The sequence below is a fragment of the Thunnus thynnus genome, chromosome 12 (assembly GCF_963924715.1).
Source record: "Thunnus thynnus chromosome 12, fThuThy2.1, whole genome shotgun sequence".
Lineage (NCBI taxonomy): Eukaryota > Metazoa > Chordata > Actinopteri > Scombriformes > Scombridae > Thunnus > Thunnus thynnus.
In genome coordinates, this window is record NC_089528.1 from 32,095,640 (window position 1) to 32,123,216 (window position 27,577).

At 40.8% G+C, this 27,577-nt stretch overlaps 5 protein-coding genes across 6 annotated transcripts in view; 1 reads left to right on the forward strand and 4 right to left on the reverse strand.

The window, feature by feature from the left end:
* Positions 1-2,338: 2,338 nt before the first annotated feature.
* On the forward strand, positions 2,339-13,457 carry LOC137194789 (tripartite motif-containing protein 16-like). 2 transcript variants are annotated; one of them, XM_067606951.1, is made up of 3 exons: positions 2,339-4,099; positions 7,892-7,911; positions 12,874-13,457. In XM_067606951.1, the coding sequence occupies exons 1-3, from the start codon at positions 2,617-2,619 to the stop codon at positions 13,048-13,050; spliced, it is 1,680 nt and encodes a 559-aa protein (XP_067463052.1). In that variant the 5' UTR covers positions 2,339-2,616; the 3' UTR covers positions 13,051-13,457. The 2 variants fall into 2 exon arrangements, with proteins under 2 accessions (XP_067463052.1, XP_067463051.1); XM_067606950.1 differs by lacking the exons at positions 7,892-7,911; positions 12,874-13,457 and having other exon boundaries at positions 2,339-4,867.
* On the reverse strand, positions 7,633-11,372 carry LOC137194783 (tripartite motif-containing protein 16-like). The gene is made up of 3 exons (XM_067606943.1): positions 11,118-11,372; positions 10,228-10,335; positions 7,633-10,101 (listed from the first exon to the last, which is right to left on the reverse strand). The coding sequence occupies exon 3, from the start codon at positions 9,942-9,944 to the stop codon at positions 8,256-8,258; it is 1,689 nt and encodes a 562-aa protein (XP_067463044.1). The 5' UTR covers positions 9,945-10,101; positions 10,228-10,335; positions 11,118-11,372; the 3' UTR covers positions 7,633-8,255.
* LOC137194785 (tripartite motif-containing protein 16-like) overlaps positions 7,633-27,577 on the reverse strand; it is a 200,704-nt gene continuing 180,759 nt past the window's right edge. The window contains exon 2 of the mRNA XM_067606945.1: positions 7,633-8,177. The gene's annotated coding sequence lies outside the window, so the exon portion shown is untranslated. The remainder of the gene's footprint in view (positions 8,178-27,577) is intronic.
* Positions 7,633-27,577, reverse strand: part of LOC137194786 (tripartite motif-containing protein 16-like) — a 192,258-nt gene continuing 172,313 nt past the window's right edge. The window contains exon 2 of the mRNA XM_067606946.1: positions 7,633-8,177. The gene's annotated coding sequence lies outside the window, so the exon portion shown is untranslated. The remainder of the gene's footprint in view (positions 8,178-27,577) is intronic.
* lamc1 (laminin, gamma 1) overlaps positions 14,168-27,577 on the reverse strand; it is a 66,523-nt gene continuing 53,113 nt past the window's right edge. Inside the window, exons 14-28 of the mRNA XM_067606932.1 lie at positions 27,323-27,568; positions 27,080-27,233; positions 25,983-26,125; positions 25,704-25,882; positions 23,998-24,154; positions 23,045-23,250; positions 22,884-22,963; positions 21,282-21,419; positions 21,026-21,170; positions 20,761-20,910; positions 19,932-20,046; positions 18,453-18,652; positions 18,215-18,373; positions 17,558-17,657; positions 14,168-17,333 (exon numbers count right to left, since the gene is read on the reverse strand). Of these exons, the coding sequence (XP_067463033.1) occupies positions 17,077-17,333; positions 17,558-17,657; positions 18,215-18,373; positions 18,453-18,652; positions 19,932-20,046; positions 20,761-20,910; positions 21,026-21,170; positions 21,282-21,419; positions 22,884-22,963; positions 23,045-23,250; positions 23,998-24,154; positions 25,704-25,882; positions 25,983-26,125; positions 27,080-27,233; positions 27,323-27,568 (2,429 nt within the window). The 3' untranslated portion in view covers positions 14,168-17,076. The remainder of the gene's footprint in view (positions 17,334-17,557; positions 17,658-18,214; positions 18,374-18,452; positions 18,653-19,931; positions 20,047-20,760; positions 20,911-21,025; positions 21,171-21,281; positions 21,420-22,883; positions 22,964-23,044; positions 23,251-23,997; positions 24,155-25,703; positions 25,883-25,982; positions 26,126-27,079; positions 27,234-27,322; positions 27,569-27,577) is intronic.

Consider the following 27,577-nt stretch of genomic DNA (forward strand, 5'->3'; position numbering starts at 1 on the left):
GCCTCAGAATAGATACATTTCTGTTATCTGCGTTCACTCTAAGATCATTAATTATTTTTAATAGCGCCATTTCAGTGCCGTCCCCTTCTACAGGCAGACTGAAATTGATTGTACATTTTACTGTCACGTAAGAACTCATCCAACTGTTTAAACACTGCCTTTTCCAGTATTTCACTTAGGAAAGGCAGGTTGGAAATGGGTAGTTGCTCAGCACAGAAGAGTCAAGGTTGTGTTTTTTAAGTAAGGACTTTACTAGAGCTGTTTTAAGTGCATCTGGGAAAATGCTTGTCTCTAGAGAGCATCTACCAATGTCTAATAGATCAAGAATAAAACTCCAAAATCTAAAAATCCCTTTTAAAAAAGTAGTAGGAATTGTATCCAGGGAGCAAGTGAAAGACTTTAATTGCAGGACAATTTAACGAAGTTCCCCTTCATTCACTAATTTTACAAAAAGAATTTACATTTCTCCACGAGGAACTAACAGTCTGATTTTTTTAAATTGTCAATATTGTCTGCAAACTGGCTTGGATATTAACAAGCTTATTTTCAAAAAATGATGCAAACTCCTCACATTTTGACCGTGAGGCAGGACATGTTTCTTCATGAAGTTTGGAGGGATTTAAAAGGCCATCGATGGTAGAAAATAAAATTCTAGGATTGTTTCTTATTGAAGTATGGCTGTCTCCCACAGCGTGTAGCTTTGTTATAGACATAGCGATCTCTCAGTGGATTGTTAATTTATGAACCACAGCTTTAGCATTTAATTAAAAGCCATGGCAAACAGATGTGTCTTCACCATAGATTTAAAAGTAGCCCACATTGTCTCTAGTCTTCAGGTAGTTTGTTCCAGACGTGAGCAGCATAGGAGCTAAAAGCAGCTTCACTATGTTTATTGTTAACTTTAGAAACCACACAAAGACCATAAGCTTCATACTGTATAAGAGGATCTGATGAACCATTCAGAGATTAATGGACAAGCAGTAATACTTTAAAATCAATTATTTGACAAACTGGCAACCACTGTAGTGATCTGTGAACTGGAGTAATATGCTCTGCTTTTTTTAGTCTTTGTGTTCAACCGGATCTGTCTGACTGCTTTCTTACAGAGACCTGAGAAAAGTCCATTACAGTTGTCCAGCCTGCTGCAGACAAAGGCTTTAACATGAAATCTCTGCTCCATCAGATGTTCTTTAGATGGTAAAATGCTGATTTTGTGACAGACTTAATGAAATTTAGATCTGAATCCAAGACAACTCCTACACTAAAAGAAATCAGTTGTTATCCAGCTACGTTCTCCTCTGAAACACATGGAAACACATTTTGCTTTATAATTATAATGACAAAAGTCCACTGATTAACTGTTTTATGTGCAATTTAAATGCAAATACTGTTGGCTGAACAGCTTTATTCAGAACAAGACTCTTACCTCTCTCGTCCTGATTGGACGTTGCTGTTACTTTGATAGAGTATTTATATTCATGTCTCTAGAATCAAGTGGTCTGTAAGTTGTGCTAACGATGGTCTTTTGACCGAAAGGACCACTTTTATCACATTTGTTCAATAGATTCTTTTGCATCTTAAGAGCCTCCTTTATATTTGGACTGTTTTCAGAAAAATGAAAGGAATAAGCAAACCTGGGAGAAGTTTGATTTCAACTCTGCCCTAATTGAGCTTCTTGACTCCATAAACATCAATTTGGAGTCAAAATGAAGTTTCTATCTCTATCACTTTGATATTTTATATTCTTTTATATAATTATAAAAGAATTGAGCTGTACCTGGATGACTGTCAGTGTGTCTTGGTTAAAGGTGATTTGTGAATTCACAAACCTACCTTAAGTTTTCTTATGTTGTCTTAATAGTTCTTACCTTTTTTAGAATGTATTTATGTATATTGTTGCAGTAATATTTTCTATTTCTGCTTTTGTTTTGATATATAGACCTTAAAGGATCTTGTCCTATAAATAATAGTTGACTTACTACAGTTCTTACAGACTGATTGAATATGTGGACTAAAAAAACTGCATAAGACTTTCCCCCCCCAATGTTTTAGTGTGTGGATATGGGAACAAACTTTACAAAAATGAATACACAGTAATATAATTTGTTGGTGGAAATCTTCCTTTGGTTTGTTTTTGCCTCTCAACTTTGGAACAGCCTCTTTCAAAGTCTTGCTAGTAACAGAGACAGTGTTTGTACTCATGTCAAGAATTATTCTAGAGAATATATATTTGCAGAGTTAGCTACAACTGTTGTGAGCTAAATGTAGGTAAAAGTAAAAGTGTAACTAATCCATTTTGATGTGGTTGCTGTAAAAACTTGTACTGCCCCTTTAAAAAATAACCCCTCTTGCTGGAATCCCTCCCTCTTCTTCCCGCGCTGAAACAGAACCAGCTCCATTCTGTGCAACTATTTCCTTGTTCCCTCCCCCTCACTGATCTGCCATTGTGACATGGGTGTAACCAACACATGGTAATGCAAGAGCTGATGAGCCCCATTTAGTGAGGATCAGCAAATGAAAAGAAACAAAGGGAACAAAAGTTAGTTTTGGACCAGAGGACAGACTTATATCTGTGCAGAGAAAGTAAAACTCACACATTAACTGCAACAAGGTGAGATGGAGCAGAAAGGAGTTCAGCTGGACAGAGAAACCTTCTCTTGTTCGATCTGTCTGGATCTACTGAAGGATCCGGTGACTATTCCCTGTGGACACAGCTACTGCATGAACTGTATTAAAACACACTGGAATGGAGAGGATCAGAGGAAGATCTACAGCTGCCCTCAGTGCAGACAGACCTTCACACCGAGGCCTGTCCTGGTGAAAAACACCATGTTAGCAGATTTAGTGGAGCAGCTGAAGAAGACTGGACTCCAAGCTGCTCCTGCTGATCACTACTACGCTGGACCTGAAGATGTGGCCTGTGATGTCTGCACTGGGAGGAAGCGGAAAGCCCTCAAGTCCTGTCTGACTTGTCCTGCTTCTTACTGTGAGAATCATCTTCAGCCTCATTATGATGCAGCTCCATTAAAGAAACACAAGCTGGTCGACCCCTCAGAGAAGCTCCAGGAGAACATCTGCTCTCGTCATGATGAGGTGATGAAGATGTTCTGCCTTACTGATCAGCAGAGTATCTGCTATCTCTGCTCTGTGGATGAACATAAAGGCCACGACACAGTCTCAGCTGCAGCTGAAAGGACTGAGAGGCAGAGAGAGCTTGAGGTGAGTCGACAAAACATCCAGCAGAGAATCCAGGACAGAGAGAAAGATGTGAAGCTGCTTCAACAGGAGGTGAAGACCATCAATCGCTCTGCTGATAAAGCAGTGGAGGACAGTGAGAAGATCTTCACTGAGCTGATCCGTCTCATCCAGAAAAGAAGCTCTGATGTGAATCAGCAGATCAGATCCCAGCAGGAAACTGAAGTGAGTCGAGTCAAAGAGCTTCAGGAGAAGCTGGAGCAGGAGATCACTGAGCTGAAGAGGAAAGACGCAGAACTGAAGCAGTTCTCACACACAGAGGATCACATCCAGTTTCTACACAACTACCCCTCACTGTCACAACTCAGTGCATCTACAAACTCATCCAGCATCAATATCCGTCCTCTGAGATACTTTGAGGATGTGACAGCAGCTGTGTCAGAGCTCAGAGATCAACTACAGGACATCCTGAGGGAGAAATGGACAAACATCTTACTGACAGTGACTGAAGTGGACGTTTTACTGTCAGAACCAGAACCCAAGACCAGAGCTGAGTTCTTAAAATATGCACGTGAAATCACTCTGGATCCAAACACAGCAAACCCAGAGCTGTTATTATCTGAGGGGAACAGAAAAGCAGAAATAAGTCTGGGCCTACAGTCTTATTCTAGTCACCCAGACAGATTCACTGGATGGAGTCAGGTCCTGAGTAGAGAGAGTCTGACTGGACGTTGTTACTGGGAGGTGGAGTGGAGAGGTGAAGGAGTTGATGTAGCAGTCGCATACAAGAATATCAGAAGAGCAGGGAGCTCAAGTGTATGTAGATTTGGACTCAGTAACAAATCTTGGGCTTTATGTTGTTATACTAACCATTATAAATTTTGGTTCAACAAAATCAAAACCCGTGTCTCAGGTCCTCAGTCCTCCAGAATAGGAGTGTACCTGGATCACAGAGCAGGTATTCTGTCCTTCTACAGCATCTCTGAAACCATGACTCTCCTCCACAGAGTCCAGACCACATTCACTCAGCCTCTCTATGCTGGACTTTGTCCTTATTATGTTGGGGACACAGCTGAGTTCTGTTAACTCAAATAGACAGAAGTCATTTCAGTCATTTCTTCATGTTTTTGTTTCCATTGTTTCTGAGAGCTCGTTGCTGTGGTGTTTCTGAACTCCATAGAGATCAGCTGTCAATCAAACTGGGACTGTCAACACTTTCTTACTTTGTTCTGTTGATGTTTTGACAAAAAGTGTGAGAAAAATATCTGGAACATTTTAAGATTGAGGTTTTCTTGTTTTTTGTTTTTTTTTCTTTCTTTAAAATTCACTTTTTCCCATGTGTTTTTATCCATGGAGGCTATCGCTGCTCATGATGACGTCTTTAACCTTCACTGACACTGAAAACAGCAGAACTTCCTTCATCATAGATATTTTGTTCTCATCACTTTGTAAATTCATAAAGAAATGTACAATCAAACTGTAATTATCATGATAATAATCATGATATTATGTTCTTGTACATAGCTGACATTCTGGGTTAAACTAACTGATTGTGTGGATGAAGTGAATCTGAACATGAAATCATTGAACAAGAGTCATTTAACAGACTTTACTGATTGGATGTGTGAACAATCTGAAGCTTTACATAATCAATAAAGATGTTTTTTCAACAGTGAGCAAAGTATTTTCTTCTGTCTTCATCTCAGGATCTCATTCAAAGCTTCTGGAGAAAATGTGAAACTAAAATGAGAGTTTATTTGAGGCAGTTTTCCTCCTGAAACACTACAAAGTACAGAGTTCATGTTCAGAGCAGACAAACGTTTGTCAGTCAGTCTCTGTACTTTCAGCTTTCTTCACTAAAGCAGCTTTGTCACTGAGAAAAGAGCAGAGTTTTATATCACTTGTTGCTTTTAAAAAACAAGGTTTTCTATGTGCATTTAATTGATAAAGGCTTTGTTATACAGGCCTAAAAAACTGGAAAATAGTAAGAATTCATTTGATCAAGTTTCAGTGGGAAGAAGTTTTGTTGCGTCCAGACAAACATAAAACAACAGATATTGTGTCGTTGTGAACTTGAGGTCATTTCATTTATTTTTATGTAGATTTTCATAAAAATTGAACACTGTTTGTTTAATTTTTGGTCTTAGAGGGGATTTTGAAGTAGGATCTCTCCAAGTTAGCACAGTAAAATGTTACCAAATTTGGACCACTGATAGAATATAACATTAGGAAGGGGTTACCATGACAGCGATGAACTAATTTACTGAGGAAGTTCAGAAAGTTCAGAGAAATGTGTGTTTGTGTAATTGTTGGTCTTAGAGGGGATTTTGAAGTGGGATATCTCCAAGTTGGTACCCTAAAAGGTAACTACATTTGTACCAATGATACAATATGACATTAGAAAGCAGATGCCATGGCAACCTTGAAGTAACCTATGAAGAATGTGTTTAGTGAAAGGTCAAAGTTCTGAACTAACCTAACCTCCTATTGAGGATTTTTTGGTGAAAGGTCAAAATTCATATAAATATATCTGTCTGTGTAATTTGTGATCTTGGGGAGATTTTGAAGTGGGATTCCTCCAAGTTGATGCAGTGAAATGTTATGAAATTTCTACCAGTGATAGAATAAGACATTAGGAAGTGGGTGCTTTGGGAACTATGAAATAACCTATTGAGGAATTTGTTTGGTGTAAGGTCAAATGTCATATAAATGTATCCGTTTGTGTAATTGTTGGTGTTGGAGGGGATTTTGAATTGGGATTTTACCAAGTTTGTGTAAAATGTTACCAAATTTGGACCACTGATAGAATAAGACATTAGGAAGCAGCTGCTATGGCAACCGTGAACTAACCTATTGAGGAATTTGTTTGGTGAAAGGTCAAAATTCATATGTTAGCTGTGTAATTTCTGGTCTTGGAGGGGATTTTTAAGTGGGATTCCTCCAAGCTGGTGCAGTGAAATGGTACCAAATTTGTACCGTTGATAGGCTAAAATGTTAGAAGGGGGATGCCATGGCAATGGTGAACTAAACTATTGAGGAATCTGTTTGACAAAAGGTCAAAGTTCATATAAATTATATATGTGTTGTTCTTGGAGGTTAATTTTTAAGTAAAATATTTCAAAATTTTATGCAAGTTGTTGCTGATGGCTCCAAATCAAGCCCCCAAACCATTGATAAAGTGTCCTCCAAGGATCAATATTAGGCCCTCTGCTATTTACTGTCTACATAAATAACATTTATTTCCAACCCAGCACTGTAATGTCCATTTTTATGCCCATCTTGTATGCCATTGGCCCCACTGCAGACCAGGCCTTCTCCAGGTTAGTTTGTTGTTGACGACCTCCAGACCCCCCTGTTTGATTTAAAGCTTGTTCTAAACTCAAAAAGACTAAATGTTTGCATTTCACAAACCACTGACGTTCCCACACCAATCAATGATCTAATTCACATGAATCAAACTCAAGGCCCACAGGCTGAATCTAGCCCAGCACCTCATTCTATGTGGCCTGTAAGAGCTTATATATATATATATATATAATATTATATATGTATTATGTTAAAGAATATAATTTATGCAACATGTTGGTATATACGTGTATAAATGTGTGGATATAAGTCATCTCAGGTGTTCAGGAATTACCAACTCTAAACTGAATTTGATTGACTCTAAAACGTACTTGGGACTGGGAACAATATTTAACCGCAACCTGACCTATCTGAGTTGTTCTGAGTGAGTTATTCTGCAAGAACACAAATGTTTTATTTGTGTTAGATTATCAAATTATGAGGAATAATTAACAATCTGATATATTTTTGTATGAAGATATAAACATGGATGAAATTACAGTAAACTGATTGAAATGTAAACAAAATCCTGTCCAAGATGTTCTGCTGTTGGGTGACGAGGCTTACATTTGTGAATAAAAGTAAAGGACCGTCTCTCTGTGAGGTGACAGAGCTAAACACTGAACCAACATGACAGCCTTATTCTGAAGTTTCATCTTCATGAACATCTACATAAAAATAAATGAAATGACCTCAAGTTCACAACGAAACAATATGTTGTTTTGTTTGTAAGGACTCAACTAAACTTCTTCAAACCCAAACATGATCAAGTGATTTTCTCCTATTTTCCAGTTTTTTAGGCCTGTATAACAAAGACATTATGAACTAAATGCACAAAGAAAATATTGTTAAAAGCAACAAGTGATATAAAACTCTGCTCTTTTCTCAGTGACAAAGCTGCTTTAGTGAAGAAAGCTGAAAGCACAGAGACTGACTGAAAAACATTTGTCTGCTCTGAACATGAACTCTGGACTTTGTGGTGTTTCAGGAGGAAAACTGCCTCAAATAAACTCTCATTTTAGTGAGTCTCACATTTTCTCCAGAAGCTTTGAATGAGATCCTGAGACGAAGACAGAAGAAAATACTTCACTGTTGAAAAAAAACAAATATTTTTATTGATTATGTAAAGCTTCAGATTGTTCACATGTCCAATCAGTAAAGTCTGTTAAATGACTCTTGTTCAATGATTTCATGTTCAGATTCACTTCATCCACACAATCAGTTAGTTTAACCCAGAATGTCACCTATGTACAAGAACATAATAAATGATTATTATCATGATAATTACAGTTTGATTGTACATTTCTATATGAATTTACAAAGTGATGAGAACAAAATATCTATGATGAAGGAATTTCTGCTGTTTTCTCTGTTTAAGACACTGAAGTTGGAAGAGAAACAACAGATTCATGTTTGTATTGATGTATTTGTATGCTAACATTTAGAATAAAGAGAAGTTTATATTTTCATCTGCAGAAATGTCAGTGAAGATAAAAGACGTCATCATGAGCAGCGATAGCCTCCATGGAAAAACATTTAAAAAAACCCTCAATCTTAAAATGTCCAGATATTTTTCTCACACCTTTTGTCAAGAAATCAACAGAAAATAAAGTGTTGATAATCCCAGTTTGATTGAGCTCTCAGAAACAATGGAGACAAAAAAATGAAAAATTACATCACAGAATCTGACACATGAAGTCTGAAATGACTTCTGTCTATTTGAGTTTACAGAACTCAGCTGTGTCTCCATTAAAATGATCAAGCCGAAGTCCAGCGTGGAGAGGCTGAGTGAATGTGGTCTGGACTCTGTGGAGGAGAGTCATGGTTTCAGAGACATTGTAGAAGGACAAAATACCGGCTCTGTGATCCAAGTACACTCCTATTCTGTAGGACTGAGGAGGTGAGACTGGAGTAAAGACATCGTTAAACCAAAATGAAGAACTGGTAGTGTCACAATATAACATCCAAGATTTGTCATTACGCCCAAACAGACATTCATAGGACTCTCCTGCTCTGCTGATATTCTTGTATGCGACTGCTACACGAACTTCTTTCCCTTTCCACTCCACCTCCCAGTAACAACGTCCATTCAGACTCTCTCTACTCAGGACCTGACGCCAATGAGTGAATCTGTCTGGGTGACTAGGATAGGACTGTTGATGTCTAACTCGTTTTGCATTTCTGTTCCCTTCAGTTAATAACAACTGTGTGTGTGCTGTGTTTGGATCCAGAGTGATTTCACATGAATATTTTAAGAACTCAGCTCTGGTCTCGGGTTCTGTTTTTGAATCTGGAAGTAAAACTTCCACTTCAGTCACTGCCAGTGAGATGTTTGTCCATTTCTCCCTCAGGATGTCCTGTAGTTGATCTCTGAGCTCTGACACAGCTGCTGTCACATCCTCAAAGTATCTCAGAGGACGGATATTGATGCTGGATGAGTTTGTAGATGCACTGAGTTGTGACAGTGAGGGGTAGTTGAGTAGAAACTGGTTGTTATCCTCTGTGTGTGAGAACTGCTTCAATTCAGCGTCTTTCCTCTTCAGCTCAGTGATCTCCTGCTCCAGCTTCTCCTGAAGCTCTTTGACTCGACTCACTTCATTTTCCTGCTGGGATCTGATCTGCTGCTTCACATCAGAGCTTCTTTTCTGGATGAGACGGATCAGCTCAGTGAAGATCTTCTCACTGTCCTCCACTGATTTATCAGCAGAGCGACTGATGGTCTCAACCTCCTGTTGAAGCAGCTTCACATCTTTCTCTCTGTCCTGGATTCTCTGTTGGATTTGTTGTCGACTCACCTCGAGCTCTTTCTGCTTCTCAGTCCTTTCTGCTGCAGCTGAGACTGTGTCGTGACCTTTATGTTCATCCACAGGGCAGAGATAACAGATACTCTGCTGATCTGTGCGACAGAACATCATCATTACCTCATCATGACGAGAGCAGATGTTCTCCTGGAGTTTCTCCAAGGGGCTAACCAGCTTGTGTTTCTTTAATGGAGGTGCATCATAATGAGGCTGGAGGTGATTCTCACAGTAAGAGGCTGGACAAGTCAGACAGGATTTGAGGGCTTTCCGCTTCCTCCCAGTGCAGACATCACAGGCCACATCTTCAGGTCCAGCAAAGCAATGATCAGCAGGAGCAGCTTGGAGTCCAGTCTTCTTCAGCTGCTCCACTAAAGCTGCTAACATGGTGTTTTTCACCGGGACAGGCCTCGGTGTGAAGGTCTGTCTGCACTGAGGGCAGCTGTAGATCTTCCTCTGATCCTCTTCATCCCAGTGTGTTTTAATACAGCTCATGCAGTAGCTGTGTCGACAGGGAATAGTCACCGGATCCTTCAGTAGATCCAGACAGATCGAACAGAGAAGAGAAAAGGATACTTGTTCCAGCTGACCTCCTTTCTGCTCCATTTCAGCTTTCAGTGGTAATGACTGTCTGAGTTTCACTTCTTCAGAAGTTGAACAAATTTGAGCTCTGATCTGAACAACATATGTTTCTGCAGTGAATGTAGTCTGACAGCTCTTGTACTACATTACTTGTTGGTTACATCCATCTTCAACTGTAGATCTGAGGGGAGGGAACAAGGAAATATGAGCACAGAGTTGAGCTTGTTGTGTTTGAGTTTTAAAGAGATACTGTGTGTTTCAACTTTTATACAATAGAGCTCATTTCTCATTTAAAAACACTGCTTACCTCTTCTCTCTGGTGCCAAAGTGTTCTTGGGATCTGATATGACTCCCCAGTGAAGTGAGTGGAGGTTGTCAGCCACTCAAGGGATTACTCTCCACCATATATTTGCGCCTGCAGAAGACAAAACAACCCATTAAATGTCTTCTGGTATTTTTCTTCCCCTTCAACAATAGTAAACAGCACTGTGCAGATTTCATTCTTTTTCTTAAAATACATACAGGTACATTAATTTGACAAAACAGTATGTACTCAGCTCAGTGTACACATTACTAGTAGAAAACTATTAAAAAACATTTATCCACATTATAACACATTGCAAAACCATGAAAAACGATGTTCAAAAGGTAAAACAGTGACACCTGGTGGGCAAAGTGAAAAGGTGCGTGGGGTTGGGTGAATAAACGTTTATTAATCAATATAAACATTCTCTCGGATTCGGGACAGAAATACAGACAGAAATAGCATAAAGCAGGGGGTTAATTTACCAGTAGACCCTGTTTATGTGCAGAGACTCGTGTATCATTGCAGATGCCGAAAACCGTTTAAATTACAGAGTTTTTTAAATGGAGTCTGGTTGTTTTACCTCTTCACGACCAAGTTGAAATCGTATATCTTAAAATATATATTTTAAAAAGGTTAAAGGGAAGCTAAAATTAACGCCAGGAGCTCGGGAGCGGCGGTTTTAAACTTCACAAATTCGAGTTACATTCGTTGTTTTCACCTTTTCAGGTAGAATGAACGGGGTGTTTGCAGCTAAGCTAAGGTTAGCCTTTTGTTTGCTACGTTTAATTACCGGCTCTGCCATCATTTTGCGATGCATTACGACATCCCGTAGCCAAAAGATACAGTTTAATTAACTTTTGATAATTAAAAACAGTAAGTTTATTACTCACAATCAGACCGGTGAAGTTAAAAGTTGCTCCAGACCTCTGCAGCGCTGCTCCGCCGGTAGTCGCTGCTGTCACCGGGTTCACTGCCGGTTAGAGACCCGGTTTATTGTTGCTTCAGCGCCGTCAGCTGGACCGGAGGACGAACGATCCTTGTTGTTTGGGTCGTTGCCTCTCTGTCAGTAATCTCAATGTGTGCCTCGAATAAGAGGGGAACGATAAACCTACCACACCCTTATGTTTGCCTTTTCTTACCTAAGAACCTCCCACGGACACTCCTGTTCCTACCTCCTCACCTGTGATCCTTTACCCTCTGGATCTCCTGGATCCTGAAGTCCCACCTACTACACTATGGAACTGCACAAGACTCAACAAATACAAATATTTAAGTAATGTACAAGTACCTCAAAACTGTACTTTAATGTACTTAACATTTACTTACTTTCCGACAATGGCAAAATATTACTGTGTCATGTAACCAGCGTAGCGCCTCACAGTAGGGTTGTCACAATACTAGTAAAAAAAAACAATACTCGATGCCCCTTTTGATACCATAGCACAAAGAAAAAAAAGTCCTAGGCACAAAAAAAGGATAGTTTTCCTTTTTTTTTAAATTAAATTTGCCAGAGTTAGCGCCACATAACCAACCAATAACATGGTGACTGAATGAATGAATGCCATAAAAGCCACAAGTTGAGGACCAGTGAATTTTCTTCTGTGCAGCTTTTGGTTGGAAACCTGAGTCTAGACTTGTTTTTTGTTTTGTTGTTTCTTTTCTTTTTGTGGCTTCAGTACTTTTGATACTATCGAATTAATGATTAATAGAGATGGTATTGTTGCTCCATGTACTGTGTGTAAAGCACATGGTATTGAAAACACATTGAAGTATCAATACTTTTGACAAAAAAATTAGAAAGAAATAGACAAGAAATTAATTCAGTTGTATAAAAGGTGAAACACACAGTATCTCTTAAAAACTCAAACATAACAAGCTCAACTCTGTGCTCATATTTTCTTGTTCCCTCCCCTTCAGATCTACAGTTGATGATGGATGTAACCAACATGTAATGTAGTACAAGAGCTGTCAGATTACATTCACTGTAGGGACACATGTTGTTCAGATCAGAGCTCAAACTTGTTCAACTTCTCAGGAGGTGAAACTCAGACAGTCGTTGCCACTGAGAGCTGAAATGGAGCAGAAAGGAGATCAGCTGGACAGAGAAACCTTGTCTTGTTCGATCTGTCTGGATGTACTGCAGCTATTTCTTTGTTCACTCCCCTTCCCTGATAAGCCTGTGTGACATGGGTGTAACCAACACATGGTAATTAATGCAAGAGCTGACTAGCCCCATTCAGCGAAGATAAGCTAATCAAAAGGAACAAAAGTTCACCTCCAGCCTCATTATGATGCAGCTCCATTAAAGAAACACAAGCTGGTCGAACCCTCAGAGAAGCTCCAGAAGAACATCTGCTCCCTTCATGATGAGGTGATGAAGATGTTCTGTGCACTGATCAGCAGATCAGCTGCAGTAGAAAGGACTGAGAGGCAGAGAGAGCTCAAGGTGAGTCGACAACAAATCCCGCAGAGAATCCAGGACAGAGAGAAAGATGTGAAGCAGTTGCTTACAAGAATATCAGCAGAGCAGGAGAGTCCTATTAATGTCTATTTGGGCGTAATGACACACCTTGGATATTATATTGTGACGCTACCAGTTCTTCATTTTGGTTCAATGATAGCTTTACTCCCGTCTCAGGTCCTCAGTCCTCCAGAGTAGGAGTGTACCTGGATCACAGAGCAGGTATTCTGTCCTTCTACAGCGTCTCTGAAACCATGACTCTCCTCCACAGAGTCCAGACCACATTCACTCAGCCTCTCTATGCTGGACTTTGGCTGGATTATTCCCATGGAGACACAGCTGAGTTCTGTAAACTCAGATAGACAGAAGTCATTTCAGACTTCATGTGTCAGATTCTGTTGTAATTCTTCATGTTTTGGTCTCCATTGTTTCTGAGAGCTTGTTGCTGTGTCGTTTCTAAACTGCACAGAGATCAGCTGTCAATGACACTGGGATGTCAATACTTTTTTTTTTACAAAAACTAGGAAGAGATCATATTTCTGCCATTGCAGCTTCACTGCATTGGCTTCCTGTAAAATCCAGAATAGAATTTTAAATCCTTCTCCTCACCTACAAAGCCCTTAATGGTCAGACACCATCATATCTTTAAGAGCTCATAGTACCGTATTATCCCACTAGAACACTGCGCTCCCAGTATGCAGCTTACTGGTGGTTCCTAGAGTCTCCAAAAGTAGAGGCAGAGCCTTCAGCTATCAGGCTCCTCTCCTGTGGAACCATCTTCCAGATTCTGTTCAGGGTGCAGACACCCTCTCTATGTTTAAGAGTAGGCTTAAAACTTTCCTTTTTGATAAAGCCTATACTTAAGGCCGACCAGGCTCGCCTTGGATCAGCCCTTAGTGATGCTGCTATAGGCCTAGACTGCTGGGGGACTTCCTATGATGCACTGAGCTCCTCTCTTCTCCTCCTCTTCACCATTTGTATGCATTCATGTAACATCAATGCATGTTACTAACTTGGCTTCTTCCCGGGAGTTTTATGTGCTTTCTCGTCTCGCAGTAAAACTGGGCATCAAGGGCTGCAGTGATGATGGCATGGTCCTGTGGATGTCCTGCCTTGACACCTTCTCCTACTGTCATTGCTATTATTATTACTAGTCATATCTCATATCATCGTTGTTGATGTTATTACTGTTGTTATGCTACTCTGTGTCTCTCTCAACCCAACCCGTCAAGGCAGATGGCTGCCCACCTAGAGCATATTGAGGTTTCTTCCTGTTAAAAGGGGAGTTCTCCTTACCACTGTTGCCAAGTGCTTGCTCATGGGGGAATTGTTGGGTCTCTATAAATGAAAGAGAACGGTCTAGACCTGCTCTATGTGAAAAGTGCTCTTGAGATCATTTCTGTCATGATTTGGCGCTATATAAATAAAACTGAACTGAATTGAATTGAACTGAACATCACCACACGTTCACACACTGACTCCTGTAGTAATTTTTTTTATTATTCAAATGTTAAGTTTGGATTTACAGGCACATGGGGACAAACAGGGTCATTCAGGTCCTCACAGGGCTGGAAACATGAAGAGAAAACCAAATACAGAGGAGTCCTGCTGGCTGTGCAGCACATACATCCATCTAAGACAACAGGGTTACAATACAAATAACTGGTACATTATAACTTAGAAATACTGTTTATACATCATGTCTGTGTGTGCTGCACATCCTGCAGAACGGCGCCTGGATGGAGGGAAAAAAAACTGCAAATACGAGTCACCTGAAACTGTCACTTCAACAGAGAGGAAAATGCTAAGTGAACGATTAAGATTCTCTTTCACTGGTCAGACAAATAAACAGATAATCAACCACTTGTAATCTTTCATCAGCAGAGTTGACATCTATAAAAAAAAATTTAAAAAGAAGACTGGAAATGATGTTTTAAGCTGCCAGTGGAGAATCAGATTCTTTAATAAAAGTATAACTGGTGGTTATTTGCCAAGGAAGGACAAGTTGTTTTTGGAGATTTCTCTGTTCAGGACCTGATTTTTAAAAAAACCCTGTTTCAGTACCGACATAAGGAGCGGCGTGAAGGAGCGAGGACGAGGACATTTTTGTGAAATAAAACGTGGGAGCCCTAGTTAGGACTGTGATTACAACCGACTTTTATATTAAGGCACAAAACACTCATTAAAAAAAAAACAAAAACAAAAAAAAAAAACGGTTAACTACTGTAGCAATATGTGGCTGAGCTTATCTCCATGGAGTTGAGAAAATAATTTCAGTAATATGATTTAAAACATGTCCTGATTGATAAAAGGGTCAAAGCTCAAACAAAAATATTCAGTTAGGTTGAATTAACTTGTGAAAACCCACAGATAATCAATAAAACACAAATGAAATATTGGCATCGCTATGAGGCAGCAACACTGAGCCTTGTATACAAGCAAGCATATTATAATAATAACATACCACAGACGTTATCATAGATATTTATATATATTTAACCTGGAGGTTTCAGTTGATTGATTGTGATAGAACTTAATGTGGCTGTTTTGCATGTTGGAGTTTTTATTTCTTTAAAATCAGCCAGTCCTGAATCATTTAAGCATATATTTACACAAATAACAAATTCCTCACTCTATGTCATAATAAAAAACATTCACACAAAAATATAACATTTGAAATAATTATTAGCACCAGTGTATCAGATAAAATTCTCGCTACGCAAAATGTACAAAGTTGCATAGTGTTGGATTTAGCCTGGAAGAAAATGTTAATGTGTGATTGGTAAAAACACCAGTGATAAGCAGCAAGTTCTGGGACAATAAAAATGAAATGGTTGTAGTGTTATAGAATCAGTACATGAAATGGTGTTTGACCATGCTGTGAAATGTCAGAACTGATTTAAAGATGCACCTACGGAGCCTCTGAAGTCCTGAAAGGTTTTCTTTAAAATCTTGAGCGCACAAGATATCAGATAATATCTTCTTTACATCTTTGTGCATAAAACAAAACAAGATCATAACTTGTGTGCCTGGGATATTAAAACTGTGGGAACAAGATTAAAATCTTGCACACACAAGTTACTATCTTGTTCCCAGAAAATCAATATGTGGAGCATACAAGATGATAACTTGTACCCAAGATAATAAGGGAATGGAACAAATAATATATTGTGCACACAAGATATCAATCTTATGGTTTCCACAAGATCCATATCTTGAACGCACAAGTTTCTATCTTGTTCGCACATGATATGGAACTTGTGGGAACAAGATTGTAACTCATCTTGTTCCCACAAGATCCATATTTTGTGTGCACAAGATGGTATCTTGACACTCAGGTACCACGTTTTTCTTAGAGGATCCATATTCTGAGTGCACAAGTGCAAGTATCTTGCATGTACATGATGATCTATTGCATGTAGATAAGATCCAAGATCCATAGATCATAACTTGGGTTTACAAGATATAGATTTTCTGGGAACAAGATTGTAACGTATCTTGTGCACAAGTTAATATCTTGGTTGTTTTGCACGTAAATAAGACAGTATATTGTGTGAGCTCGATCATAACTTGTAACCCTAAACCAAAATCCATATCTTGTGGAAACAAGACCGTTCTTCGTGACTTTAGAGGCTCTTTACGCACCAGCAGAGTGGGCAAAGCTTTACTCAACAACACAACCTGCTGTAAGTGAAAATACTGGTGAAGAAAAGAACTAAAATACTTTTCCTCTGCTGTTTGTGTCAGGTACGTAGCTTTGGGAGAAAAGAAGCTAAAATCAGAAACGAGAGGATTCCTTCACTGTGTGGTTTCTGAAAACATGGTTGGTTTAAAAAATAAAATTAAAAAAAGGCAAAAGGCCGTACATTCAGCCGGCTGAAAACTGTAAAACTCTGAAGTAGCTGGCGTGTCCCCAGGCATGATGGGTAATGGCTGGTTAGACACAGAAAACTAAAAATATGAGCAGATGTTCCTCGAGGCGTGAGGAACTTCCTCTGTGGTTTCTGCGTCCGTGAATTTTCCTCTTGTGGAGCAGACAGGTGCAGTCACGTCGGGTTTGTGGTTCTGGTTTTTCTCCGAGGCTTTTCCTACCTCTCTGCACGGCTTCTCTACGCCGCTTAGTTCATTCTACCATAACCACGTTACTGCGTCTCGAAAAACAAACCTAAAGACAAAACAAAAACAGCTGCTTCTCTTTCGTTGAAAACCGTGATCGTGGCTTGAAATGTTGGCTTCTCTCTTTGCAAAAGAAAAACAAAGACATGAATCTGAAAACAAAACGTTTAAAAAAAACTGTTTTGGTAAAAAGTTGGCGTGTTTGCCAGAGTGTTAGAAGTGAAGGGGTGGAGGAGTGTTGGAGGAGGAGGAGGAGGTGGTGGTGGGCGGGGTTAAGGCCTCTCCATAGACGCCGTGTTGAAGCAGCCTTCGGGTAACGTGTTCTTGATGTCGTTGAGGTTGCTGATGTCGGCGCGGATCTCGCGGATCTGCCGGTCGTAGTCGTCGATCATCTCGCCCTGAGTCCGCGCCACTTCGTTCAGCTCAGCCAGCTTCTTGTCCAGATCGCTGTTGGCCATCTTGCCCTTGGCCCTCTTCAGCGACTCATCGATCTGGTTCAGTCTGCTCAGGTCCACCTTGTCGATGTTTCCTGGATAGGAGACAAAGAAGCAAATTAACCAGTTTGCTGGGACCTCAGATCTGCTGAGTCAGAACCAAGAAGATATTTTTTAAATGAATCATTCACTGATCAGTAATTTATGCCCTCAGATGTCAAATCAATCAAATGACTTTATTCGTCAGTTTGATTTGGATCTTGGGAGGAAACATGCAAACTTCAATAATTAAAAAAATAAGCTTCAGGTAGGTCTTTACCCAGTTGATCCAGCAGGGAGGTGATGGTGCTCAGGACTGCCTTGACGGCGCTCTTGGCCTTGCGGGCGTTGTCCTCCGCCTCTTTAGCATTATCTGACGCCTACATGAAAGTAAACAGCGTTAAGATATTTACACACAGAGTCCGTATAAAAGTATACAGCATATACTGTGTGTGTGAGACGGGTTCACAGTTTTTCAAGTGTGTCTTAAACCAACAGTCAGGAGCCCAAATGTGAAACTTGTTTTTCTTGCTGTAATCATTCCTCCTGTTCATACTGACCAGTAGAGGATCCCTTCATAATGACCTTACAATGGAAGTGATGGAGGACAAAATCCACAGTCCTCCTTCTGTGCAAAAATGTATTTAAAAGTTTATCTGAAGCTAATATGAAGCTTCAGTGTCTAAATGAGTCAAATCAAGTAGATATCTTTCAACGTTACAGTCTTTTTAGTGCCAAAGTTCCTCTTTTTGTTACTATACTTCCACCTGCAGCTCAACAGGGAAACACTGTCCGAGGAAACACAAAGAGGGAATTTGATGCTACAGCGAGGAAAACCTCTTTCACTGTTCATATGGACACATGACTGCTGGTTTAACACACACTGGAAATATTTAATAAATTTAATAAAGGCACACAGTGTGTAACCGGGTCGTACCATTCCCGCCATCATCATGTCCTGGTCGGCCTCGGCCTTCTTCTTGGCCAGGTCCTGCTCTGCGGCGCTCAGCTGGTCCATCATGTCGTTGACCTCTTTGTCCAGCTTGTCGGTGTCCTGGAAGGCCTTCTCTGCGTCCTCCTTGGTCTTCGCTGAGCCCTGAGAGGACACGCTTCATTAGTGTGAGATCGGTTAACTATTTAACCACAAATAGGTCGGTGTTTGTTTCGCGTCGTACCTTCTGCACGTTGCTAGCAATCCTCTCCGCCTCCTCCGCCTTGTTCTTGGCCTCTCGGGCGTCGCTGGCAGCGTTGCCGAGCGCCGCCTCGGCCTGTTTGGTCTTCTCCTTGGCAGCCATAATGGTGGCGTTGATGGCGGGGATCTTCTTCAAGGCGTCTTCAGCAGCAGTCTTGTTGTCGTTGACTCGTTTGTCGAAGTCTGCAGGTAAAGAAGATCACAGTGAGTCACTATGAAACTATTCTCTTAAATAATCCTTAATTTATCGTGAAAACAAACTAAACTGAATGAACTCAATCGGCTCTGGCTCATCACTTCCCCCTTAATTGACATTGAAATATTTAACAAATTGATTTACAATCAGTTGAAGGTGTTATTAAGATAAGTGGTTTATAGTGCTGACATTGTAAATTAAGGCTATTTTAAGACAGTATTCAGGTATTTCACAGATTTGGGACAAATAAGTGATTAAAATAATGGATTGTCATAAATTAAAGGGGGTTTTAATGGGTTTCTGTATGAATTCATAACATTTACAAGTAACATTACAGGAACTCCTCAATAATTGAGAAAATAATTGACAGATATTAATTGATAATAAAAATAATGGTTAGTTGCAGCCCTGGAAGTGACACACAGCAGAGACAGAAGGACATAAAGTGAATAAGACAAGCAGACAGGTAGACAGACAGGTAGACAGACGGGTAGACTGACAGATAGACAGGTAGACTGACAGGTAGACTGACAAGCAGACAAGTAGACAGACGGGTAGACTGGTAGACAGACGGGTAGACTGACAGGTAGACAGGTAGACTGACAGGTAGACTGACAAGCAGACAGGTAGACAGACGGGTAGACTGACGGGTAGACAGGTAGACAGACGGGTAGACTGACGGGTAGACAGGTAGACAGACGGGTAGACAGGTAGACAGACGGGTAGACTGACGGGTAGACAGGTAGACAGACGGGTAGACAGGTAGACTGACGGGTAGACTGACAGGTAGACAGGTAGACTGACAAGCAGACAGGTAGACAGACGGGTAGACAGGTAGACAGACGGGTAGACTGACGGGTAGACAGGTAGACTGACAGGTAGACTAACAGGTAGACAGACGGGTAGACTAACAGGTAGACAGACAGGTAGACTGACAGGTAGACTGACAGATAGACAGACGGGTAGACTAACAGGTAGACAGACGGGTAGACTGACAGGTAGACTGACAGGTAGACTGACAGGTAGACAGACAGGTAGACAGACAGGTAGACTAACAGGTAGACAGACGGGTAGACAGACGGGTAGACAGACAGGTAGACAGACAGGTAGACTGACAGATAGACTGACAGGTAGACTGACAGGTAGACTGACAGGTAGACAGACAGGTAGACAGACAGGTAGACTGACAGATAGACTGACAGGTAGACTGACAGGTAGACAGACAGGTAGACTGACAGGTAGACAGACAGGTAGACAGACAGGTACCTCTGAGGTCGTTCAGGATGCTCTCAGCCTCTCTGAAGGTGGACTGTCCCTTCTTCGCCGCCTCCTCAGCCTGAGCTTTGGCAGCGTCGGCTCGAGCCAACAGCTGATCTGCGGTCTGTCGGACGGAAACACAAACCAGACGTCAACAACAACAAAACACATCAGAACTAAAACTCTGCTCACATCTCAAACTTTCCGCTGACCTCAGTTCAGCTTCCTGTTTACATCTACAGTAAACATCAGTTTCAGAAAAGCTCAGTGAGTCTAGAGACGTTTTTTAAAACTGTCAGTTAATGATCTTATAGTGCGAGGTGAGAGAGTTTGATATTAGAGGTTAAAAGTCCCAGACTGTGCTGTTATTTATGATGTAATATGTGTAAAATTAGATTACTATAGTTTTGGTTTTGGAACAAAAGATACTTTCATTCCCTCAAGTGCAATTCCTGATTTAACTGCAATTTTTGCATTTGATTTCTTTCTTATTGGCCAAAAAATACACAAATGTGCTGAAAATAAAGAAAATAAAAACAAAAACAACTGTTGTGTTTTGTGCGAACTAGCAGCTTTTGTGTTTTGCAGCATTTTTTCCTCTGAATGCTGTTCATATGATGTGAAATTGATCATGTTTTTCTTGTTTTGTCTGTTTGTATTTTGTTAGTATTTTGAGCTTTCAGGGCCACCGTACAATACAACTCTTTTCCTAGACGTGTCTTCCCAGTGCAGCGGTGCGGCTCATTGACGTGTTTTTTTTTAATAGTTTTTGGACACCAAAGGAGGAATAAGATCTCTCAGGCTTTGCATGTGTTGTGTGATGATTCAGTAAACGTACCTGCTGCTCGCTTTTGCCTTTCTCCAGCAGCTTGCGGACTTCCAGCTCTTTGGCCTTCAGGTCGTCTCTGAGGTCGTTGTACTCCTTCTCCGTCTTATCGATGAGCTTGTCGAGGTCGGACGCTTCCTTCTTGATCTTACCGGCTTCGTCCTACAGACACAAAAAAACACGACGCTCATCAGTAAAACACATCATAAAAGATATTTACTGACTTGTTGTCTGTTATTTCACATTTAAATAAACGTAATCTGACTAAGAGTGTCACCTCCAGCGCCTTGGTGTCGAACGGCGGCAGACTGGTGAGGTTGGCGAAGATCTTCAGAGCTTTATTTCCGGCGTCTTCAGCCTCGGCCTGAACCTTGTTGGCCTGTTTCTCCAGATTCTTCGCCAGCTCCTTCGCCTCGTTGTACCTGAACACAAAGTTTTTTGATTCTTAAAAGAAATATCGGACCTCATCGTTGAAATCGGGACAATTCAAAGAATAATTTCTTTTTTTTTTACTAAGTTGTGGAGTGACATACTTCTTGTTGAGCTCGTCGATCTCCTGACTCGTCTTGCCCTCTCCGTCCAGAGTCTTCATCAGCAGGTTGTACGCTTTGGTCGATGTGTCGTTGGCGTCTTTGGCGATCTTCACAATCTGGTCGGCGTCCATTTTGTGCCTGAGAAGATAAAAGATATGATGTTTAGGGCTGGGTATGGTCAGTAGTGGAAGAAGTACTCAGATCTTTTACTGCCGTGAAAGTACAAGCGCAGCAATGTATAAGTACATTTACATATCTTCCGGTTGAGATCTCTGACTTTAGTTTATTAGACTCTAAATATTTAGTTCTTATTTGATTCACAGATGTTAAACAGAAAGGATCTTCAGCAGAGATCCTCTCAGCGGACGCAGTAAACTCTGAAACTAGATAATGATTAAAACAAGCTTCAGTCTTTAGATGTTCAGTCTCTGCTTCTTTTTCCTGAAGATTACTGCAGCAGTGGAAGAAATAAAAGTACCAATACAGCAATGTACAAATACTGCATTAAAAATCCTACTACAGTAAAAGCTTGATGTAGTTAAAGTATTGCAGTAAAAGTACATAAGTATTATGAGCTTGATGTAGTTAAAGTATTGCAGTAAAAGTACATAAGTATTATGAGCTTGATGTAGTTAAAGTATTGCAGTAAAAGTACATAAGTATTATGAGCTTGATGTAGTTAAAGTATTGCAGTAAAAGTACATAAGTATTATGAGCTTGATGTAGTTAAAGTATTGCAGTAAAAGTACATAAGTATTATGAGCTTGATGTAGTTAAAGTATTGCAGTAAAAGTAGTGGTTTGGTCCCTCTGACTGATATATTATTATATATGACATCATTAGATTATTAATAGTGAAGCATCAGTGTTAGAGCAGCATGTTACTGTTGTAGCTGCTGGAGGTGGAGCTAGTTTACACTACTTTATATACAGTTAGCTAGTTTAGTCCAGTGGTTCCCAACCTAGGGGTCGGGTCCCTCCAAAGGGTCAGCAGATAAATCTGAGGGGTGGTGAGATGATTAATGGGAGAGGAAAGAAGAAAAAACAAAGTTCTGATACACAAATCTGTTTTCAGTTTTTGGACTTTTTCTCTAATCTTTGATTTTTGCTGAAATATTGGATCATTTGAACATTTATTGAAATGAAAGCATGTGAGAAGTTTAGAGGGAAAAATCACTATTTGGTGGAGCTGTTAACAACTCAGCTGTCAAATAAATGTAGTGGAGTAGAAAGTACAATATTTCCCTCTGTAATGTAGTGGATTTTAGTCACATGACTAAAATCTAAATCTTCTCTTGATGTGAAGGAAACAGGAATAAATTATCTTAAAAATCCCGAAATGAAAAGAAAATGTTTTGAGAAACATGGTTGAAAAATGTCAAAGAAGACGACGAAATATCAAAATATGAATATTTAACAGTTAAATAGTTTCTGCTCCTTCAACAATGAATAAACTTTTCTTTGATTTGTGAAAAACAAAACAAACGTTCTTTCTCATGAACACTTTTAAATCGTAGAGCGCCAGCAGCCAGAGGAGACAGATGATATTCTGTCTCTCCGCTGACCTCTGCCGTCGTGTTTTTGATGTATTTTGATGTCTTACTTGTCGGCGAGTTTGCGCGCCTCCTCAGCCAGCAGCGTCATGTTGTTGGGATCTCCGGCCCCGCTGGGTGGTTTAATATCCTGCAGACGACATCAACATCAGGTCAGCCCCCCCCGTTAATGAGCTCTAATAGTTCCCGTAACAATAGTGACATCACGCACCACTTTGCCGATGGCGTCCTTGGCCTTGTCCAGCTCCTGCCGGGCGCGGGCGATCAGGTCCTCGGCGTCACGGACTCTGTTGCGGGCGCGGTCGGCCTGAGTGCCGGTGTCGTCCACCGTGTTGCGGATGTTCTGCAGCCGGTTCCACTGAGTGGTCAGAGTGTTGTTGATGTTGTTCAGGCGGTCCAGGAGGCCTTTGTCTACGTCTGCAGGGTCAAAGGTCGCAGAAACATTCAGTTTTTCTTTGACATTTCACATCTGAGGCTTTAATGAACGAACCCGCCCTCCCACTGCTCACAGGATGAAGTGTTAGCAGATACTGTGGCTGTACTGTAGATATTTTACATCCTGACATGGCGGCGGGCCGTAGCGGCGGCGGGCCGTAGTGGCGGCGGGCCAGGCACTGACGACTTGCCTGGTGCACTATAGTTACATTTATTTGACAGTTTAATCAAAAGACCAAACACACTCATCCAACAGTTGAGCTCCGCTACTTCACAACTGTCTCCTTTACTCAACAATCAGAGGGGTCCACTGGTTCCCAACCTGAGGGTCGGGACCCCCACAAGAGGTCACAGGATGATCGGATGGGACAACAGATTAAAGCAGATTTCCGACATGCAAAAGGATTTAGAAACTTAGTTTTACATGAATACTGTTTGGAGTTTGTTCCACTGAAGAGGCTGTAAGTCTCTGCTTCTCTGACAACAATCAATCAATGAATCATTCATGAATCAATCCCTCATTGGTTTCAGGCGCTGTCTTCAGTCTTTTTACATCATTTACTTGTATTAGATGAAGGCGTTCAGGAGGAACTAGTGATTAATTTGTTTGTATTGCAGGCTGGGGTGATTGTAGGAATATCAAAAATGCTTAAAAGTGAAAAACTAGTTCATATGTTCAAACATAAGTGGATGTAAACGTATGTCAGGACCTGATGGACGCTGCGTTACCTTTGCTGGCCTGAGCCTCCTCCAGCAGCTCCATGATGGCTCGCTCGGCCTCCTTCAGACGATCCTCGAAGGCCTTATCGCTGACCGTCCCCTCGCCCGAGCCGAGGTTATCGATCAGAGTCTGCAGGTCATGAAGCTTCTGCCTCTGCTGGTTCACCTGGAGAGAGAAAAATAACACAGCTCAGCCTCAAAGCCAACGCTCATACATACAGATATTTATTTATATATAAATATTAAAGGGAGGACACATGCACACATTGTGTAAAATGTCTTTTAATTAGGGACCGAGCCCAAAAGGCAGAGGACTACTATAAAACAGGGAGGACCATATTGTTTTTTGCGTGTTTGTTTGTTTCTTTCTTTCTTATTACGGGACTTAAACCCTAAATTTGATCCCCTAAACATGCTCAAAAACTCACTAAATTTGGCAGGCACATCAGGTCTGGTGAAAAATTTGATAAAATGTAAAAATTAACCCCCAAAGTGCCAAAATGTGCTCTCTAGCGCCACCTATGTAACTAAAATGGTGGCCATGGCCTGTAGGAATGTCATCAAACCAAAACTCAATTATTTGTCTCATCAAGACATACAAATCATACACTGACACCCCTGACCTAAATCCAACAGGAAGTCCGCAATATGCCTTTCAAAATAAGACTTCACCCCAATTTTGACTCCCAAACAAACTATATCTATCTCCTCCAAGGGTGTTAATGGTATCGGCTTCAAACTTAAATAGATGACTTATGACACTATGCTGAAAAAAAGTTGTTAAAAACTTTGTAATAACTTGAACGGTTTGGATTTTATAAGCCCTGAAAGTTGCAGTGCTACATCACCCTTACAATGTAAACCAATGGGGAGGCAATCTATGGGCATGAACTTTGTGTCAAACAGAGGCTTCTGATGTCTAAACTATAAGTCTGACCACTTTCAAACCTGCATCAATGGATTTGCCACGAAATTTCCTACTAAATTATGATTTTTAATGTTAGATTTGGCCAAAGTCATGAGATTTATGAGGAGATTTCACAAGAAGCGTACTCTAAAATCCTCCTCTCCAACTGCTCCTGGTGATGTCACTCCCTCAGTGCTGTGAAACATTCTGCAATACACACTCATTATAAAATCACAGGAGGAGCAAGAAAAGACTTTAAAACTCACACTCTAATATCTCAAAAACAATAAAAGATAGAAAAAACATGTAAATTCAAGATTTGTAGGTCAAAGTCTTGTGACTCATTTAAAGTTCAAATGAAGTTTGTATCTAAAACTATGTGGAAGCAGTAAATGTTCAAAAAGGTGTGGGTTCACTCACACTCTCCATTTCAATCAAACTTTGACCAGGTCATGTGGGTTAAAAGTCTTTACTTTTCTAAAAATTAATTTGTTTTACACACAAACTCATCAAGAGTTTTCAATTTACTAATTGAAATTCAAGTGAATGGGCCCAAAACTTGCATAATTTTGATGACACAGGTGTGAGCAAGACAGACATGTCTCACCCTGCAGAAAATTCTCCTATCCTGTCAATCAATCTTTCAAAATAAAAGCACACCACACTTGTAATAAATATCCCTCATTTTTAAAAAGCAAAATGATCTGATCCTGACGGACCAGAGTGCGAAAAGCCGCTGCGAAATCAAACATTTTTGTCCGCAATAACCTCAAAAAAGCGTGCAAATCGTGGTTGTTGATGTGCTCACCTTGTCTCTGACCAGACTGTAACAGGAGGGACACTGCTGGCAGCCCGGCGCCGAGCGGTTATAGAAGTAGTTCTCCTCACACATGTCACACCGAGCGCCGACGAAGCCGGGCCGGCACACGCAGCGGCCGTCCTCCTTGCACTGACCCGACTGGGAGCCCTCGGGGTCGCAGTCGCAGGCTGGAGGTCACACAGAGGTCAAGGGTTAAGGTTAGCGGCTTCTTCTCACATCTCCAACAGCATCACATTAAAAAAAAAACAGAAAAAAAAACGTTCTTACGTTTGCAGCCGGACGAGCCGAAGCCGAAGAAGTTGACCTCGCAGCGCTCGCAGTGCAGGCCGGTGACGCCGGGCTGACACTCGCACTGTCCGGTAGTGATGTCACACTGACCGTTGGTGGAGCCAATAGGATTACAGTTGCACCTGTGGAGGAAACGCCAGAAGAAAGAGAGTGAGATGAAGCAGCAGCAACGTCAGGAAACACAGAGACAGATATTCCTCTGTTATTGAATCTTAAACATATAAATATATAATCAGCTGTTAGCCAGGGTTCATACTGCAGCGCTAACGCTTTCATACTTTCAACTACAGTTTGCTGCAATTCTTACATTGTTGTATTGGTACTTTTACTGGATGAGACAATAATTACTTCTACATACATACATATTACTTCAAATATTTATGAGTAGTGATATTTATGTATGCATATGAGTATAAACTGCAGTAGTGGAAGAAGTACTCAGATCCTTTATTGCAGTAAAAGTACATAAGCTAGCAGCTAAATTTACTGAAAGCATTACAAGTAGAAGTATTCATTTTGCATAAAATTCTCCCCTGTGATTTATATATTTACATATATTTAATAAAGTACTTTATTACTAAAGATGCATGTCTGTTTAATCTGCTATATAAATCTGGATTTATTTTTCAGATTTTGTCTTTGATTTTTTTTTGGAAATATTACATAAAGTTTTACCCCATTTGGGCCATAAACAGTTTTGGTGTAACTATCTTTACACTGCAGTGTAATTTATGAGCTGACTGTGTGATATTCAGTAACTAAAGCTGTCAAAGCTGTTTTCAGGTTTTGGACTTTTTTCTCTAAATCTTTGATTTCTGGTGAAATATTGGATCATTTATTGAGATTAAAGCATGTGAGTGGAAGTATAAAGTAGCATCAAATGGAAATATTAAAGTACAAGTACCTCAAACTAGTACTTAAGAACAGTACTTGAGTAAACGAGTTACTTTCCAACGCTGATATGCTGTTTGTGTTTTTTCTTTCCTCTCTATTGTTTCTTTGAATGTAGTTTTTTTTTTTTGAGTATGAGTCATAAAAGAACAACAGCCTATCAGACGCAGCGGAGGGCAGCTGACCGTTCGCAGCCGTTGCCGCTGAGCAGGTTGAAGAAGCCGGGCTGGCAGGCGCTGCAGTCACGCTCGGCGACGTTGGGAAGACACTGACACTGACCGGTGACCTGAGAGCAGCTGGTCTGTCGGCCCACGGTGCCGGCCGGAGAGCAGGAGCAGGCTGAGGAGGAGGAGGACAAACAGAGAGCATCTTCATCCTCTGAGCTCTGAACACGCTGTCGGTTGTTTGTGAACAGCAGCGGGACTTACGTTTGCACTTGTCGGCGGGGTTGGAGGCCAGGGCGTTGCCGTAGAAACCCTCCTTGCAGCGGTCGCAGAAGAAGCCGTCGGTGTTGTAGATGCACTTGAGGCACTCGCCGGTCTCGCGGTTGCAGTTGCCGACGGCGTTGGGGTCGATGTTGTCGCTGCACTTGCAGGCACGGCAGGTTCGGACCGGCCCGCCCTGACCCAGCGGGTCGCCGAAGAAACCGTCGTCACACAGCTCGCAGCGCTTACCTGGAGACA